The 19,631-nt window shown below is 32.7% G+C and overlaps 3 protein-coding genes across 3 annotated transcripts in view; all 3 read right to left on the reverse strand.

The window, feature by feature from the left end:
- Positions 1–7,000: 7,000 nt before the first annotated feature.
- LOC133302344 (protein ENHANCED DISEASE RESISTANCE 2-like) lies at positions 7,001–12,677 on the reverse strand. Its single transcript, XM_061502107.1, has 9 exons — positions 12,428–12,677; positions 11,976–12,059; positions 11,342–11,782; positions 10,636–10,768; positions 10,352–10,514; positions 10,109–10,237; positions 8,157–8,351; positions 7,323–7,445; positions 7,001–7,114 (listed from the first exon to the last, which is right to left on the reverse strand). The coding sequence occupies exons 1-9, from the start codon at positions 12,675–12,677 to the stop codon at positions 7,001–7,003; spliced, it is 1,632 nt and encodes a 543-aa protein (XP_061358091.1).
- A 4,017-nt stretch (positions 12,678–16,694) lies between these two features.
- LOC133302345 (NAD(P)H-quinone oxidoreductase subunit K, chloroplastic-like) lies at positions 16,695–17,624 on the reverse strand. Its single transcript, XM_061502108.1, is given in 2 exon segments — positions 16,695–16,763; positions 16,765–17,624. Coding segments are annotated over 2 exon segments (711 nt in total). The 5' UTR covers positions 17,407–17,624.
- A 1,985-nt stretch (positions 17,625–19,609) lies between these two features.
- The window catches only part of LOC133302352 (ATP synthase subunit beta, chloroplastic-like), a 1,563-nt gene continuing 1,541 nt past the window's right edge, over positions 19,610–19,631 (reverse strand). Inside the window, exon 1 of the mRNA XM_061502115.1 lies at positions 19,610–19,631. This exon is cut by the window's right edge and continues 1,541 nt beyond it. The gene's annotated coding sequence lies outside the window, so the exon portion shown is untranslated.

Consider the following 19,631-nt stretch of genomic DNA (forward strand, 5'->3'; position numbering starts at 1 on the left):
ATATTTCCTTCGCATCATTATGATCAAAAGGCCCAATGACTACATAGACTAGTTGTGCTCTATATTTTTCTTTTATATGTAGACTACTATTAAATTGCTTGGTTAGTGCTGCATCTTGGTTGGTTTTTGAAGTAGGCCCCAAGAGAAACTCATCTTAATGTAGTCCATGTTAGTTTGAGTCCTACATCTTTTTAAGAGTAAATTAAAAGTCATTGTTGTTTAAGACAACATTTTAAATCAATTTGTGGTTTACAGACAAATGATGCAAGGATTAGGGGAGTGGAGTAATCTTCAACTCTACAAGGGTGCTTGATAAAACATTTTGGCCAATGCTGAACTCTCTTAGCGGCATCTGAACCATTCTAACTTCTGACTTGACCTCTTTTGACATATTGGTGGTTCTACCTTCCTTTTGATCACAAGAGTTAACTGTTCATACCCTTCTATCAAAACCAGAATATAAAATTACATATGGAAGATGTCAAAAATGGAAGATTGTATAATTAAAGAATGGTTTACTTTTCTGATGGAATTTCATTATCCTAGTACATGCACTTTTTTCTCTCAACAATTAAATAACCTATAATATTAAAAAAGAAAAGAAAAAAGAACTGCACCAAAAGAAGAATCTCAAAGTATTCTGACATATCTCATGTTGTTGCCAAACCTATTTGGACAGCACAAGTAATTAACAAAGAGTTAAGGCCATAGTCACTTTGTTTACATGTATTGCTGTTTTGGGCATGAAGGGTAAAAGCAAACATTCCTGCATGACTTTTTCAAGAAAAACTGAGGAAAACACTTCTTCCCAATTCATTAAAGCTTTATGCCTCAATGATCAATGCTAATGAACATATATATTATATAAATAAAGGCAACATAACATCACAAGACAAGGAACCATTTCACTGCTAGTTATAATAAGAGAAAAAAAAGATCTCTAATTTTTTTATTTTTCAAATACATCCTTTGATTGATTTTTGTTGTAAATTAGTCTTTTAATTTATTAAATTAATACAACGTTTTCTAAAGGCTAATTCCATCTTCTTACATACTAATTCAGTTAATGTATATGACAAAACATCATTGTTGCTACATAGGAGTCAAGTTAAATTAATCTGTTAGTAGTGCTAACAACGTTAAAAAATCCTATTGTATTAATTTAATAACAAAAATTATGATGAAGATTATACCTACAATTTCTTTCGTTAGTGTTAGATAAAAATCAGCTTAATGATAATAATACCGGTTCATTGATTACTCAACAAATTTGGTTCGAGCGAGGGAATTATTGGTTAAGCTGGAACAATTTTATGAAAGTAGATCCATGTTGTTGGTACAAAAAGATATTTTAAAAAAAAGTTAGAGAAACGAGTTTAAAACTTTAAAATGGAAACAGTTTGATTTTTTTTTTTTTTTTTTGCCTAAATAGAAATCAATTACCAATGAAAGTCGAATATGCTTACAATTGACAATTTTTTCGTTTAATATTAACAAATGCATTCTAATTGTCATTACGGCTTTCAATGAAAACAATAAACTTAGATTAATATTTGGTAGAAGGTAATTTTATTTTTTACAAATACATAAAAGTACGTGGAACTCACGTGAGACCATGTGAATAGAATATAGAGAAAAAGAAAATATGAATCCTATATATATATATATATATATATATATATTTTTTTTTTTTGATAACGAATCCTATATATTTTTATGTGTATGTAGGAGATAAAATTATCCCTTACCATATGTGAAACACTAATCCCATCAACTTATTAATTGAATTTGAGCCTTCTTCTGGAACTTTGGACACAGAAACACAACAAAATAATTGCATGAAACTAAAATATGTCAGTGAAAATCAAATGATGGTAGTTTAGTTGGTGTCAAGAGAACTGAACAAGTGAGAGTGAGAGTATGTGTTCGATTATTTCCAATACCATCTTTAGAAAGGGTTTAAAGCCTTAATCACGACCTGCTCCAAATTAGACTAATCGCGAAGCAATGAAAAAGTTATTGGAATATCTCTAAAAAAATAAAATAAAAAATATGCTAGTGAAAGTTTTAATCATGACCCAAAACTTTTCATTTCCCGCGTGACTATGACAAAGTGAAGGGTGTCTCGTTGGATTTTGGCTCCAGAAATGCTGTTTTCTTCAACTGTCAGGTGCAGGATTGGTTGAAGCTGTATTCTGAATTTTTTAGGGGTGATATGTTGTAAAATTACACGAGTCATAAACTTTAATAATTATTTAGATTTTTACTTGATTTTATTTGATAATGGTAACCTCTATTTGGGATTTTAGTATTTTAACTCCTCTCTATAAATTTTGGAAATTGATCATCTTATATATTACTTAACATGAAATGATTATATAAGAGAATTACAACTATAAGGTGAATTCACTCTCATAAATTTTATGGATTCCTTATTTTTAGGTGTAATATTAAAATATTTTGAAATAATTTGAGCAAGTTTTAAAAGATAAACTTAAAAGAAAATTTGTAAACAACCAAATTGACCCAAAACTAAAATATTTGGAATCCTAATAAGAATTAGAAGAGTGGGGATTTTGTAAGATTCTAGACAGCCAAATAAAATAAGAAACAAACTCTTAAACCTAATTCATAAAAATAAGAAGAGAATATCAAGGGAGAGAGTGATGGGAGCTCCAATACAGGAAGTTCTTAAATTATAAGATTATTAGAGAGCTCTAAGGGAGGAGACTCGTACAAAAAGGTGTAAGGGTGTAAGGCTATTTTTTTTTAAAAGGGTTTTATGAGTAACATGTTTTATGGGATAAGATGTGGTCATGTCATAGACACAAATAATAAGTAAATTTCATTAAAAAATAAAATAAAATGGACCTCATATCTTTTTGAGTATGTGTTATGACATATCTTATATCATGTAACATGAGATTTATAACACCATCCACTCCTTTTTTTTTTTTTTTGGTAGAAGTAAAACCCTTTTTTAATGGATGATATTATATTTTTTTTTAAAAAAATTAAACATTTTTTTTAATAATTTTAGTTTTTAGTTGGGTTCATTTGCCATCAATTCCAACAAATTTGTAATAATTGTATTGTTGATTTTGATATTATTAATTTTTACGAAATGGTTAGAAATTGGTTTGTTTAAAAGGGAATATTATTTCTGTCAAAGGATTATTTCCTGTTACCCCAAAACGGTGTAGTTTTAGCTTAGGTGCAAAAAAATCTAATTTTCCTTTTCTTTCGCGTCGTTATTCTCTGTCATCGGTTTCCACGATCAATTCATCTTCTTCAATCAGTTTAGGGTTTAGGGTTCATTCTCAACCTCACATACCAAAAGCTGCTATTGGTGTCTAAATGTGAATGAAAGACACACAATACAAGTAAGAAGCTGTGCTGCATACAAATTATTGCATCTTAAGTTAGGACACTTTTTAATTGCCTTTTTGCTTTCACGTCTTCCCCTTCTATTCATTCATTCTCTCTCTCTCTCTCTCTCTCTCTCTCTCTCTCTCTCTCTCTCTCTCTCTCTAATCACAGGTACATGGTCTTACAAAGTTCATTTTTTTGTTTACCTGCATCACAACTTTGTTTTCCCTTTACTATTGTATCAATATACCTTCAATCATAAAGTTTAAACAAAGGTTTTATGTATGCCAATTCGATTACCCTACATGAACTAGCTTAAAATTAATCAGTTTCAACAACCTTTCTGCTGTATATTATAAGTAAGAAATAATATGGAAACTGAAATCACCCCTCTATTAATGAAGGAGGATTGAAGTTGGACATAGATATAATAATATTTGTGCTTTATGAAGGCTACTGTTGATACTTATGTTAAAATTACCTTTGTAGGCAGATTAGCTGCTATAGATACAGCTTCTCCTACAATAAGGCGCATAGAAAGAGCAATTATTGGTATGGTATTATAGCTTTTCTTTTTTCTTTTATTTATTTATTTATTGCTTTTTTTTCATCCCAAATCTGATTTTGTGTACAAGATATATAAATTGCGTAGCTCCTTATCAAGTTTAAAGAGGCTATTCCGGTGTCAAAATGGTTGTGGGTGCTGCTGATTAAGTTATTGATATCTTTATCATGATCACTCCCAAATAACAACTATTGAAGACCACACGAGTGGAAGTTTAGTATTTTTTGATGCCGTTATTGATTTGGAGAAAAACAATGATGGGTTTGGAGAAGATGATTAGTGAGAAATCATGGAAGACAAAGATGGTGATTGTGGGGAAGATAATGTTCAAGATATTGTGGGAGATGATGATAGTGGATTCAATGAGGCTCCTATTTTAGGTAGAGTCTTTAAGACATGTTTTTATAATGACTATGCTGAAGGTAAGGGGTTTGGAATACGTAACAGTATTTTAACAAGAATGCAAAGACACAACAACCATATAAGTGGAATTATGTGTGCTCAAAGCAAGGTCTCAAGAGACTAAATGATAAAAGAGTTGATGTGGATAATGTCAAAAGACGAAAGGATACAAGGACTAATTGTTTAGCTATGTTACAAATAAAGTTAGTAGATGAATCATGGATTGTGGAGAAGTTCAACGATACACACAATCATCCATTGATTAACACTCCTTCAAAGGTGAAGAAGTTTCTTTCTCATAATGATTTATGACGCTCAGATTTTACTAAATCTATTGTTTCTTAGCTTTATCAAGAGGGTTTAGCGTCTTCAGAAATCTCAAAGGTGGTGAACGCTATGAACAAAGAAGTTAATATTACCCCAGTTCAAATTAGCACTATTATATTAGGCTAGAGAAAGAATAATGCAGGGCGAGAATGTCAAGGCATCATCAAAAACTTTCAAAGGAAGTCTGCTCTTGATGGATCTTTTTATTTTGATATGCATCTGGCAAAAGATGGTACATTAAGAAGCATCTTTTGGGCAGATGGTAGGTCGAGAGCTGCGTATACTCAATTTGGCGAAGTCTTTGTGTTTGATATGACTTACAAAACAAACAAGTTCAAGTTTCTTTTTGCCCCTTTTGTGGGAGTTAATCACCATGGACAATCAATTTTATTTGCTGTTGTTTTGTTAGAAGATGAAACAGAGGCAACATTTACATGGTTGTTTGAACAGTTTCAGACATGTATGTTTGATAAGTCTCCTATTGCTATTATCGCTGATTAAGACAAAGCTGTGGGAAAAGAAATTGCTAAGATATTTCCAGGAGCACGACATTGTTTTTGCGCACGTCATCATTGGGCAAAAGTATATTTGAAAGTTACTTTTTTTGCCGGAATGACCACGAGTGGCAGAAGTGAGAGCATTAATGCATTTTTTGATAGATACGTCAACTCTAATACAATGTTAAATGACTTTGTTACCCAATATGACAAAGCAATCAAGTCTAGGAGGGATGCAGAAGAAGATGAAGATTTTAAAACTAGAAATACAAAAGCAAATTTAGAGACTAATCATCCCATTGAAGCAATAGCTGGAGAGCGATACACAAGAAAATTATTTGAGATCTTTAAAAGGGAGTGGAAGACTGCCTTACATGATTACTTTCATGAAAAGATTTTAACAACTGAAAATCTTATCAAGTACAGAGTAGGGTCTCTCGAAGTTGGTAAAAAAGGGTGGGCAATTGTTGACTACCATTTGACAGAAACATTCACAGCTGATTGTTCGTGTGCAAAATTTGAGACTATGGGGATTTTGTGCTGACATATTCTATAAATCATGAAGAAGAAACAAATAATGACCCTTCCTGAAAAATATATTTTAACTTCTTGTCCATTTAGACATATCTAGTCTCTAGACATTTAACAAGCCTCAGTTGTTTGATGTGTTGCATAGCTGAGTGTAACCATCACCTTTTCTTTTTCTTTTTTCTTTTTCTTTTTCGTTAAGTATGACCCATACTTCACATTTAGATGACGATTTTTTAACTTCTTGTCCATTTAGACATATCTAGTCTCTAGACATTTAACAAGCCTCACTTGTTTGATGTGTTGCATAGCTGAGTGTAACCATCACCTTCTATTTTTCTTTTTCTTTTTTGTTAAATATGACCCATACTTCACATTTAGATGACGATTTTTTGTTAGCGAGATGCCAAGAAAATCAACAGAGTCCTATGGAGGTCTGATATTGTTGCGGGGCCTCAAATTTATTTTATTTTATTTCTCTGTTTTAGTAATTTAGGATCGAGCTCATAAATAGCTACCATTGCTCAAGGTTTTAAGCCTATTTATATTTTCCTTGTTAAAAGAATGCTTTGTAACGAGTACGGTAAGGAAAATATAGTTAAATATTATTCTGACATAGCCCATGTTGGGTGAGCCAAATGAAATCTGTGTCTCAATTCTTTTTCCTTACTCTATTTTCTGTTTTTCAATTCTGTACGTGATTATTCGGTGCCAACACTTTTCAACCACTGCATCTTCCTCCTCTCCATTGGTTTAGATAATAAAAAGAAAAATAACTAAATATCTTAAGAGGCACAATCATGTTTATAGGTAGTTAAGAATATTGGCATCAATCATCACCAACATTTACTTAAAAAAACAACTTTCCTTCATTCGCCAATACAGGTCTATTTTCCTCTTAATTTCTTTGCCGTTGCATGTACATTTTAACAGATGTTACTTCAGGAGCTGCATTTGCATCCAATATAAAGACCTTAAGACTTTTGTTCAGCCAGGGAAGTATAGTATGAACATAATAAATAATTTTATGGGAAAATAATTTGTACTTTTAAAGAAGGTAATTTATGTCCGTTTAGCAATTTATAACTATGTATTAAGAGTAATATATAATTATAATATCAAAGTTGTATTTTTTTTCTCTCTTCCGATATTGTTTGCTGATGTGGAAAGTAGAAAAAATACTTTAATATTATAATTATGTACTACATACTACTCTTAGTATATAGTTATAAATTGCTAAAAGGATATAAGTTACCTCCTTTTAAAAGGACAAACTTTAACCCTAATTTTATTTGTATTGTAGAACGTTTTATCATTCACCATCAAGGGTAATTAGTCCCGGTATTTGACCATTATCACCAAAATCAATCTTGTTCAATCTAATGCAGCATAGCACTTGCTCTGGAAGTTCTTCTTGTTTCTGTGCCTGTTATTAGAAATTTAAAATGATGGTCAGTTTAAGTGTTTTGTTTTTTTTTCTTTCTTTCTTTCAAAAAGAAGGGTTATGGTATCTGAAAATAGCTAGGGAGGGTTGGTGCTTCACTGTCCTAGCAAGTATATTTTAGATCATTAATGGCCATAAATGCAAATGTTTATAGCTTAGAATGACAATGTGGGCAAACATAACATGATACCTGAATGGTTAGTCCTAGATCAAGAATCCCATCTTTTAAACGATCTCGAAATGCATCAAGTCCTTTTCTTGATATGTAGCTAAATCGATGAACATCCAGATCAATCTCAAAGTAGTTAGGACCCTATTACAGATAGAATAAACAAGTTGGAAATTAAGAATCAATCCAGTGTCACGAGTAACAAAGAAGGCAAAAGCTTATATATTACATGTAAAGTATTGCATGTTTATCAAGTTGCAGATGCAACAACACATGCTTGCATAAACAATAAAAAGAGAAAGGTTATAATAAAAAATCAGAGACAAAAGCTTATGTTACATTTTCTTTTTGTTTAACATAATTTTTGGATTTTGTGTCTGTACAAATATAACCTCTTCCCATCATGTCACATAAACAAGGTAATTTTATATGTTTGCCAATAAAACAACACTTAATCCTCTTCTAATATCATCCATATCAGTAAGCATAACAAAGTTTATTTACATCCCTAGATAGCAATTGTCTTAAAAACTTTTGATAAAAACCTTTAGGTGCACAACCCCAAAAGCTAGCATAAAAAGTGAGAGTGGCCAAGGCTTTATAAACTACATATTAATTTCCCATACAACTAATATAGGACTCCAAATCTCATACCTTGCAAATGGGTCCTAACAGCTTTTTTGAAAAGTGAAAGAATATCACCAATCTGGCATAGCCTCGTTAAATTTCATTGCAGAATTACATTGAAATGTAATTTGGAAGCACAGTTGTAGGCCACATTTATCAGAAAATCTATGACAGTTATATGCTAGCAACATCAAAGTACTAATAAATATGTAAATATATGAGATATACCTTGTAAAAGTTGTGCTGAGGGCGTGAGAGGACAGGTTTCTCATTATAAGCATTTACTAGCTTCTTTTCGGTGGAACTCAAGTGCATATCTTCAGTGTTGGCAAGTCCTACCATGATCTTTAATCTTTCTCTGAAAGGAATACTTGATTCTTTTGTGAATCCTTTGACCTTTTCAATCTCATCTTCAACGAGTTTCTATAGCATATATAGAAAATGTGGACCAAGTTAATACAGATTGTAATGCTGGAGATGATATATTCTGTCTAAATCAAATATAATTCTAAATAAGCAGAGTGACACATAGAAAAACTATTATAATTGTATAAACAACACTTCTAAATGTAGTCATGGAGAACAGCTTGGCACAAAGTATTTGCAAGTTACAGCATTAATGCTTCATACTGGTTTAAAACAACTGTCTAGAAGGCTTAAAGAAAAATGGTGCTGATCTACAAGCATTAAATACACAATTGGGGCTTCCTCTAGTTATATCTTACATGAATCCATTCAAGGATTCTAATGCATACAATGACACATTTGATATTGAATGAAATCTAAGAGTAAATGAAAATGTAGAAACGAATATTTCAATTCTAATTAACACAAGATGGCATGCATTGAAGAAAAAGGTAAATCAAGGCTTTTTGACCCTTATAACCCTTTATTATTAATTAATTACCGATTTGACCTTGATTATAAACTATTTCAAAAATTTAACCCCCTCAAAAAACATAACACCAATCTGTCCCTGTTTGACCGTTGACCACCAAGCCTACCCGGGTACACCCCTCCCTACCCGGGTAGACAAAAATTTTCAAAAAATACCCGGGTAGGAAGGGGTGTACCCGGGTATTATTCTTCGCACTGAGAAATTGCTTGAAGTATTTACCCGGGTAAGGAGGGGTGTACCCGGGTAAATCTTCGACCACCGGTTCGTTCATTGGTGGGTTTCTTGAATTTGTGCAGTAGAACTGAAGACATTCATTTGGGGAAGCAGATTCACAGTCATGTTCTAAAATTGGGTTTTGATGAAGGGAGTGTGCACATTCAATCTGCTTTGATTGATATGTATGGAAAATGCAGGGAGATTGAGAGCTCTGTAGCTGTATTTGAATGCCTTCCCAAGAGGACTTTGGAGTGTTGCAACTCATTGATGACCTCTTTGTCTCATCGTGGTGCCATTGAAGATGTGGTGGAATTGTTTGGTTTAATGGTCGATGAAGGTCTTATGCCAGATGAAGTAACCTTATCCACCACACTTAAGGCATTGTCGGTATCTTCTTCATCAAGCTTCACGAGCTCCCAATTACCCGGGTACACCCCTCCTTACTCGGGTAAATAATTCAAGCAATTTATCAGTACGAAGAACAACACCCGGGTACACCCCTCCCTACCCGGGTAGATAAAAATTTTCAAAAAATACCCGGGTAGAGAGGGGTGTACCCGGTTAAGCTTGGTGGTCAATGGTCAAACAGGGGCAGATTGGTGTTATGTTTTTTGAGGAGGTTAAATTTTTGAAATAGTTTATAATCAAGGTCAAATCGGTAATTAATTAATAATAAAGGGTTATAAGGATCAAAAAGCCGGTAAATCGAATATAAAAGATTTGAAGTGAGTTTTGTTGGAAATATAGATATATGAATAAACTAGAAAAGAAATCTACTACAACCTATTTACTTGGCGAACGCACATAAAATTGGGCTAAAGAGATGAATTGGGATTGATAAGGGAAATCTTTGTTTTCAAAAAATGATAACAATATTCAGATTTTCAACTTCCAATAAAAAAATCTTAAACATCCTTTTATTCGGTGTCAAACAACCCTAGAATACACGCACGATTCTAAGTCAGTTTTAGGTGCATCATTTTATATAAGTTAATTAAGTACTATGAATTGACTAAACTTGTAACAAAGAATAATGATTTGCAATAGTAGTGGTCAATTGAAGTACCTTTATGCTTTCCTGAAATTGGGAAGAAATGTGTTCATCAAAAGTCTCAGAAACCTTGAAATATAGTACAAGGCTCATCCCTTCTCCATCACTGTCACCACCAAACATTGCAGCCTGATATGTAGGCAACTGCCACAAGGCATATATGTATATATATAAGCATCAGTATTGGCCAATCTCATAATAATGAATAATATGGACAAAAAAAAATATGAACATGGAATAAATGAAATACTAAAGTACCTGGATATTTACAATAAGAAGTTGAGGAACTTTCCCAATGGCTTTCACATTTGGAAGTTGAAGGAATTGGGCAATGTGATGTATCTTTTTGTGACAGGCAAATAGATCAACACCAATTGGAATATATGGACTATAATTTGATGCAGGAAGCTTGCGCTTGTCTCTGAAAAGTAAATGATTAGACAATTGTTTCTAATAATCTCATCAAAAGTAGAAAGCTCAAACAAAATATACAAATATAATGCATATATCTATATATCCATGAAGGCAAGTAAATGACATACTTGAAAAAGTTTTCACCACGGAGTTTAAACGTTGAAGGTGGAATTTCAGACCAACATCCTGAAGACTTTTCTCCTTTCTGACATGATATTATATGTCCTGCTATGGGACGATACAGATATCTTTTTGATTGACCTTACATACGGATATAAGATTAAGGAGCCTTATCAGTATGATTAAAAAATGTTCATGTTGCACATGCAATAATTTTAGACTACAGATGAAATTAGATACCATGCCAAAAAATAAAAAAGGTCACATACAAAAAGTGGCTTCTGTGGTACTTGCATTACAATAAAAATATTACCAATGTAGCTTTATTCAATAGCTTAAGTTTCTGAGTGAGATGGTTATTTACATGGTATCAGAGTCTCGGTGTCACAGGTTTAATCTTCACCGGCGCCCATTTAATTAATACTTAATTAAGTATTGTAAAGTTTTGTAGTACAGGTAAGTGGGCATGTGCATTGTCCAGCCTTCAAGCTCAGTGAGCTCTCGTGTGAGGGGGCATGTTAGAGAAATATAAAATCATTAATGTAGTCTCACCCAACAGTTTAAGCTTTTGGGTGAGATGGTTTCTTTACATGCTTCAAAACATTTTCCACTATACTACACTACAAGTCCAAACTAATGCAAGTTTTTAAAATGCCTACTCTACCATGTGAATTTATTTCCACATAATGAAAATTAAGTTTCTTTATCACTTACATAGTTCAGTGGTTTCTTCTACATCACAGGACCTCCGCTTGAAAGAAAGCCTAAAAATTGATGACTGCATTTTAAGAGACTGGACACCTTTGCTTGGCCCATTTTTTATTTTGTCAGAGGGTGCTAGTAAAGGAAGACCTGGTTTCAGTGTGTTCTCTTGAGACTTCTCCTCCAAAGTATGCTTATATTCTTTTATACCTTTGAAGCTCTTATGACTCTTGTTTAATCTTGAAACTCCATAACTTTGTGTACTGATTGGGGCAAATCCATTTTCATCTTTGCCCTTAGACCTATCTGATTTACCTCCATCAACTTTAACATAACTTTCATGATATTCTTCATACTGATGGTTGTTATCCACAAAACATGCTGATCTTTCATACTGGTGCACTTGGCCACTTGAGATGTTTCCATTTGTGTTGCCAACCAATTGAAAACCATCTGCATATAAACCCCAAACCAAGGAAAGAAACAAGAATCAGAATAGTGAGAATATAAAAAGGACAAAGTAGCCTTAATTTCACATACAACATTGCTGTTCCATCAGTGTCATCTGCCATAACACTATCTCAATAAGCCACTCCTGTGAATTTTTGTACTCAAGGTACAACAATGAGGGTGTAACATTCATTACCTCCATGGACACTAGTGAAGTCATCATCAGATTCAGATTCCATTATACTGACAGAATCAAAAAAGGCTTCATCTTGGCATATTGCTGCAAGCAATGAAATGACAAAGTCATTTTGAGTTTCATGTCAAGAAATTTATTAATTAAGCAATTATAGGAGAAGTATTTATTGTTAACAACTGAAAAAACCATGAGCGTTATGTGTTAAAGTATACAAAGATTTAGTTAGAACAATTATATAGTTTCATGTGCAAATGGTTCACTATCATGCTAACTAAAAATCTAAGGTTAAAGCTCTTCCATTGATAACAAGAACTTCTAAGGAGATTGGTTCTATATGATGAATGTACGTGTGTTGATCCTAAATATGTTCTTAACAAGTTTTTCAGCCAATTAACTTTATAAATTATGGAAGGGAAAAAGAGAGGACATATTAAGGAAAAACAAGAACATACCATTTGCATCATGTTCACTGTGATGCCATTCAAGCTGCGTAAGATGGAATGTTGAACCATTCTCAAAGTCCATTTGAACAAATTCACTAACAGAATAATCTGTTACATGGTTCCCTGCATCACTAATCCTCTTCTTGCCACCATTAAGGTCTGAATTTAAGATCTTTCCACGGCGTCTTCTTATTATTCGTCTATGGAATTTCCTCCTTTTTTTAATGGTGTTGGAAGGTACTGACACACAACCACCCATTGTAGTATGTTGTCTAGCAACACTTGCAAGTTTTCAAAATTGTCTTTGTAACAAACTGAGCATCACAATTGAACAAAACAGAGAGAAACCAGATAGATGAAGTGTCAATACATACATTGTTGAAGAAGATTAAAACATGACCTTCAAACAAGACCGTGTACATAATAAGAACACATTAAGAATAAGTAGTTTTACACCCAATTTTAAAGTGAGAAATTTCAATGGGAATTGTAATGAAAACTTCAATAGCTCAATGGATCCACCAGGGAGGGAATGGAAAGAATGAAGGTCAACACTTGAGGAAGACTGATCATAAACCAATATATCAGACAAATACAAAACTATTAATGTAGTCTCACCCCCAACAGCTTAAGCTTCTGGGTTGAAATAGTTCTTTAAAGAGCTCAAATGGTCACGAGTTCGATCTTCACTGCCCCTTATTCAGTTAATAAATAATTAAATATTGTGAAATTTCTTAGCATATGTAGACTGGGCTAGAGACGTGAACATAGGTTTTGATTTGAGGTTCAGTTTCAAGGAAGCTTCTATTCCTTTTCAAGAAGAGAAAAAATGAAATTATGTGAAAAGGCCAAAGCTGAAGAAGAGAACATATATAATAAAAACTTGTAGCTGATTGATGTGATGCAATGAGTCCATGTGAAATGCATGTAAATGTAGTTGCAACTACAATGAAAGTGCATATTTGCCTGCCAGGAATTTTAACAATAAAAAAGGGAAACAAAGAGAAAAGGAATCCATAAAAGCAAGATAAAATGTGAATAGAACAAGATATAATAAGAATATAGTAGTAGAACACAAAATAATGCCCAATATATGCTGACTTCACAAACAACAAAGTAAGGTGGACGAGACAAACCACAGAGAAGAAATCTCAGACATCATCATTGAGTCTAAGACATACAAACAAAACACCAGAACACACGTTGTCTTTTTGAAAGAAAAAGAAAAAAAACAACTTTTTATTTGTTAGAAATTAAGAAGGACCCATATTCAAAAGCAAAAAGAGGTGCAAAGGTATTATACCCTTTTGGTTGCATAAGATGAAATGGTGGGGGGTGTGTGGCCTCCCCTTCTCTATGCAACAAGGGCAAGTATGAGGAATCAAAGAACTTAAGAAGAGGGAGAGAGACATGGTTAGAGTTGGTTAAAAGGTGGTGGGGTCCAATCCAACAAACGGCTGTGTCGGATCAAGATGTTGCAAAAACCAGCACACCTTCAGTGTTTTGCTGTTGCAGCAATTATTGTTATATATAATTATATTTAGTATTGATAGATAGATATATACCTGTGAAAGCATAAGATAATGAAAATTTTATGATGAGAAGGGAACATGAAAAAAAGGGTTTTTCAAAAAATTAAAAATTGTTAGTCTAGAAGGTGAAAGTTAAGACTTGAAGTTGTTTTTGTTGTTGTTGGACATGATGTTTCCTATTTCGTTGCCTCTCACGGTCATAACGTAACCTCCCATGTTAGTTGCCATGCTAATTTTGAAGGCTTCTTTGAATTGGCAGACACATTATCTTCTAGAAAAGATTACTAGTAATAGGAAATGAATTCATTTGTTCTATAAATAAGTATTCTATAAATTGATTGCATGTTTAAACTTTACTTTTATTAATGTTTGTTTAATTTTAATTAGATTGGCATCCAAGATATGAATTGTATCATTTTATGATTAATTTTATTTACTTGATTTTTTTACAGGAATTTAATCAGATAAAATTTATAAGATCTATATTTGAAATGACGAAGTGTACTTTTTTATATAAGGATCTGTTTTCACATGCAAATTCAGTGAATTTTTGTGCACGTTAGGTATATATATCTGATGAAATGATGATCTGTTTTCACATGTAAATGCAATGACTTTGTGTCAGTGAGACACGTGCGCGCGCGCGTATATATAAAAAACAAAGTTGAAAGTTCCGAAGAGGCTATGCATGCATACGAGGCTCTTTGATCCATTGCGGTTTTAATTTATTAATGAGGTATTTGGTTTACTGTATTTATCAACCAGAGTTGTTTAGTAACGCAAGGGAGATCCGGCGTCATTGAGTGTCGCATATCTCCCCGTGCATTACTTATACTTTTCTATTTTTTTTTATTTTTTTAATTGAGTGCCGCCCTCTCTCCTGGGGAACTCACACGATTGTGCCAAGTGGCACAATTCCGTTTGTCCCGTTATCAAAAAACTTCGGAAGATCATAACTTTTGACTCGGGTATCCAAATCAGATTAATTTTTTTGATTTCACATAACTTTTCGAGATCTACGCAATTACATCTCATTTGAAATATTTTATCTCTCACAAACATCTTATTTGACATATTCTATTTTTTTTACAAATTTGAATTATGTTTGTGAGAGACAAAATATGTTAAATGAGGTGTCATTGCGTATTGCGTAGATCTCGAAAAGTTATGTGAAATAAAAAAAAAACATTTGATTTGGATTCTCGAGTCAAAAGTTATGGCCTTCCGAAGTTTTACGGTAACTGGACAAACGGAATTGTGCCACTTGACACAATCGTGTGAGTTCCCCAAGGAAGAGAGACAGCACTCAATTAAAAAAAATGAAAAATAAATAAAAACAAGGTGATTGAAGAATTTTGCTCCAGAATGATTGGTTCTCTGAAAGAATGGTATCACAACTTGGGAAGTGAAAGAATGGTATCACAACTTGGGAAGTGACGCAGGGGGAGATGTGCGGCACTCAGTGACGCAAGGTCCCCCTCGTGTTACTAAATGACCCCAATTGATAAATATAGTAAACCAAATATCTCGTTATTAAATTAAAATCCCAAGAAACTCCAATGGGTCAAAGAGCCTCGTATGCATGCACACAAAAGCAAAGAATCACCCCATAAATTAATAGATTCCATTGTTGAATGCTCGTGCGCTACAACTATAACGAAGCAATATACTATTAATCTAATCGCTTGCACATGCACGCGATTTTATCATATGATTTTATATGTGAGTTCACATAAATTATGTTATTTTATCAGTTTTAATTATATATTTTGTTATTTTATCAGTTTTAATTATATGTTTTTGAAAATACAAAGTTATAATATTAAAAAAAATTCTCTTTTCAGAAGCTTTTTGATGACTTCAAAGTAAAAGAAATACAACTTTAATATTATAATTATATATTATTGGAATATATAATTAAAAACTGTTAAAAAGACACTCTTTTTCCTTTATTTATATATATAAGGATTTAGCCGAAATCATATATAATAACAAAATTTACACATATATAGTTCAAAAAAGGGCAGATTATATTTACAATTTTTTTTTTATAAACTCTTACAAACTACAATAAGTATGACCGGTCATACTTTAATCATGTAGTGTACGACCGGTCGTACTTAATGTAATTTGAAAAAAAAATTTGTAAACGGATCCTATCCCGTTCAAAAATACTCAGCCTGTATAAAAAAAACTTAGCCAATTTTAGATACTAAATTCTATTTCTTTCCAGTGCTGCAACTTAGCTATGATTATTTACACATATCTAAAACGTGACTAATTTTTAAAAACTTGGCCCTGGAGCCAACGCGGCTCCGTCACAAATATATATATATAAGGATTAATATTTCTCATGTTATATAAAATAAATTTATTTTCTACACACATATAAAAGTGTATAAGATCTATATGGGCCAATGTGAGGAGAAGAGAAAGAAGAAAAAAATATGAGTATCATATACTTTTTTGATCTAATGGCTCTTAGATGAGGTGTCAAATTTGAAATTTGACACTGATATCAAAAGATCTTACCTCATATATATATATATATATATATATATATATATATATATATATATATATATATATATATATATAGGGGAAGGATCCTTTGACACCGGTGTTAAATTTTAAATTTTGACACCTCATCTCAGAGCCGTTAGATCAAAAAAGATCAACGACTCTGATTTGCAAGCATGTGACACATTGATCTTTTTTGATCTACAAACGACCCTGCATTTTTTTTACTTCTCCTGCCCTTTTTTATTTTTATAATAATTCACCACTTTGTGGGAGGATACTGAACTTTTTTTATTTGAAAAATAATGTTTCAGAGGGTATCTCTGAAGTCAATAGCGATTGATAGCATAGTCCTTGATCATAGTTGCCCGTATGAGTACTTCTCCCAACATGAAACTTGTGGTTGGTAGTAAAACACCTATTTTTTCGTTGAGAACCCTTTTTATCTTCATAGATCTCTCGAGATATCTTCTTACGAAGTTTTGTTATAGCATCTATAACAGCCTCCGGTTTAGGTGGACAGCCTGGCAAATAGACATCTACCGGAATTAGCTTATCCACTCCCCGAACTGTACTATAAGAATCGGTACTGAACATCCCCCCCGTAATTGTACAGGCTCCCATAGCAATAACATACTTTGGTTCGGGCATTTGTTCATATAATCGAACTAAAGAGGGGGCCATTTTCATGGTTACAGTTCCCGCTGTTAAAATGAGGTCTGCCTGCCTAGGACTAGATCGTGGCACCAGTCCATAACGATCAAAGTCGAATCGTGATCCTATTAATGAAGCAAATTCAATGAAGCAACAACTGGTACCATAGAGAAGTGGCCATAAACTGGATAGTCTTGACCAATTTGAAAGATCATTTAATGTAGTGGAAATAACTGAATTTTGGGTTGTTCGATCAAGTAAGGGAAAGTCAATTGAATTCATAACTGTCTCAATGTTTTTTTTTTATTGTCTAAATATTCAAAAATTAAGACCACTCTAACGCCCCCTTTCGCCATGCATAAACTGAACCAACAATTAGAATAAGCACGAAGATGAAAGCTTCTATAAATACGGATACCCCCAAGACATCAAAACTCATTGCCCATGGATAAAGAAAAACCGTTTCAACATCAAAAACAACAAAAACTAGAGCAAACATATAATAACGGATTCGAAATTGTAACCAAGCATCGCCCATTGGTTCTATTCCCGATTCATAACTAGAAAGTTTCTCTGGCCCTTTCCTAATCGGGGCTACGATTCCAGAAATTAGAAATGCCAAAATAGGAATAAAGCTCGATATTATTAGAAATGCCCAAAAAATATCATACTCATAAAGCAAAAACATAAACGTACTCCTATAAAGTAAAGAAAATATACCGGATTGGGGTTAATTATTAGTCGATTTCAATTCCAAATTTTAGAATTCTTCTGTTCCTATAGAATAGTATTCTATAGGAACAGAAGAATTCTAGATTAACATTCATTAATTTATAATAGATTCACTTTCTATTCAATTTGAATTGAATTCAATCGTTTCTAACAAAATTTAGAAGGTATCCAAGTATAATAAGATTATTATTATTTTATCGAATATGATAATATTTATATGGAAATTGGAATGGAAATTTAAAAATCTTTTCTACTACTATTTGTAGTACAAATACTATTTATATAGTAATCTATTAATACTAATAGATTAGAAATAGAGAGTATTTAGTAACGAGATGGGGGTTAAGAATGAGAGATGTTAGATATTTAATTTAGATCCGCAGGAATAAAAATAATTAGGGCTATACGGACTCGAACCGTAGACCTTCTCGGTAAAACAGATCAAACTGATTTTTTTTTTTCAAATGATTTGAATTGTTTGAAAGACCCAACGTGCATTTTCTTTGCATTGGGCTTTTTCATTAACTGATAGAAATATCAGTTAGTCTACCATCTTTTTTCTTGATAGAAAGAAAAATGAAATGACTCCCTGTGCTCGGTGGATTAGAATCTAAGAGCACTACCAAAGTATTTCAAAGAAGGATTATCCTGACATAGGTCTGCTTTTGGCCTGTATCAACTTAAGTTAAATGGACTCTCTATCTACCTACTTAAACTAAAGTAATAAGAAATGAAACTTCATACACCTTAAAGTTCATAATATAGGAGAAAAGAGACTTTTTTTGAGTCCTTATACTTGTTATGCCTGGCATTGAATAGACTGGGTATTCACCATATCAATATATCAAATCAACTATGGATTCTTTTTGGTGACTAAACTCTTCGTCAGGCTATTGTTCTCTTGTTTTTTTCCCTAAGAGTAAGACATCGATTTTTCAAAAAGATCAACTCTTTTGATTATTTTATATGATGGACTCCTCTGAAAAAAAAAAAAAAAAACATTGGCGCGCGTGTAAACGAGGTGCTCTACCTAACTGAGCTATAGCCCTTAGTGTTTTTGTTCCATATTTTATCATATTGTGTATACAATTTCTTGTCAAGATTCATATTACATGTTCCAATTTCTTTGATTCATAATTGCGTTAGTATTGCTTATTAAGTAAGATTACATTTATAATTCATTGATCTGATAGATAGGTACCTTTTCTCTATTTAGGGTGATAAATGACCTACTTAACTCAGTGGTTAGAGTATTGCTTTCATACGGCGGGAGTCATTGGTTCAAATCCAATAGTAGGTAAGGTATAATAGGTATAACTTATTAGATACCGGAATCGATGGTATCTAATAAGTTTTTCGACCCACCTTGTTTTGTTTACTTATTCTTCTTTTTTATCTTTTCTCACCCTTCTTCTTTTTTTTTGTTCCTTTTAAATTTTAACTTTTTAATTTAGAATTTGTAATTATTAGGACACACCAACTTGTTACGAAATCATATTGATAGCCTCTACTCGTGTTCTAGCTCGTCGGAGAACTAGATTTGCCTCAATTGTTTGTCTCTTGCCCTTAGCCTTATTCAAGTTAGCTTCTGCTAGTTCAAGAGTTTGTTGTGCTTCTTGCGGATCAATGTCACTACCCCTCTCTGCATCATTTACTAAAACAGTGATTTCATTATTGCCTATTCTAGCAAAACCTCCCATTAGAGCCATTGTTAACCATCGGTTGTTAAGGCGGATTCTCAAAATACCTATATCTATAGCTGTGGCAATAGGTGC

The sequence above is a fragment of the Gastrolobium bilobum genome, unplaced genomic scaffold (assembly GCF_033153095.1).
Source record: "Gastrolobium bilobum isolate Gb01-03AN ecotype WA unplaced genomic scaffold, APGP_CSIRO_Gbil_v1 utg10233, whole genome shotgun sequence".
NCBI classification, from domain to species: domain Eukaryota; kingdom Viridiplantae; phylum Streptophyta; class Magnoliopsida; order Fabales; family Fabaceae; genus Gastrolobium; species Gastrolobium bilobum.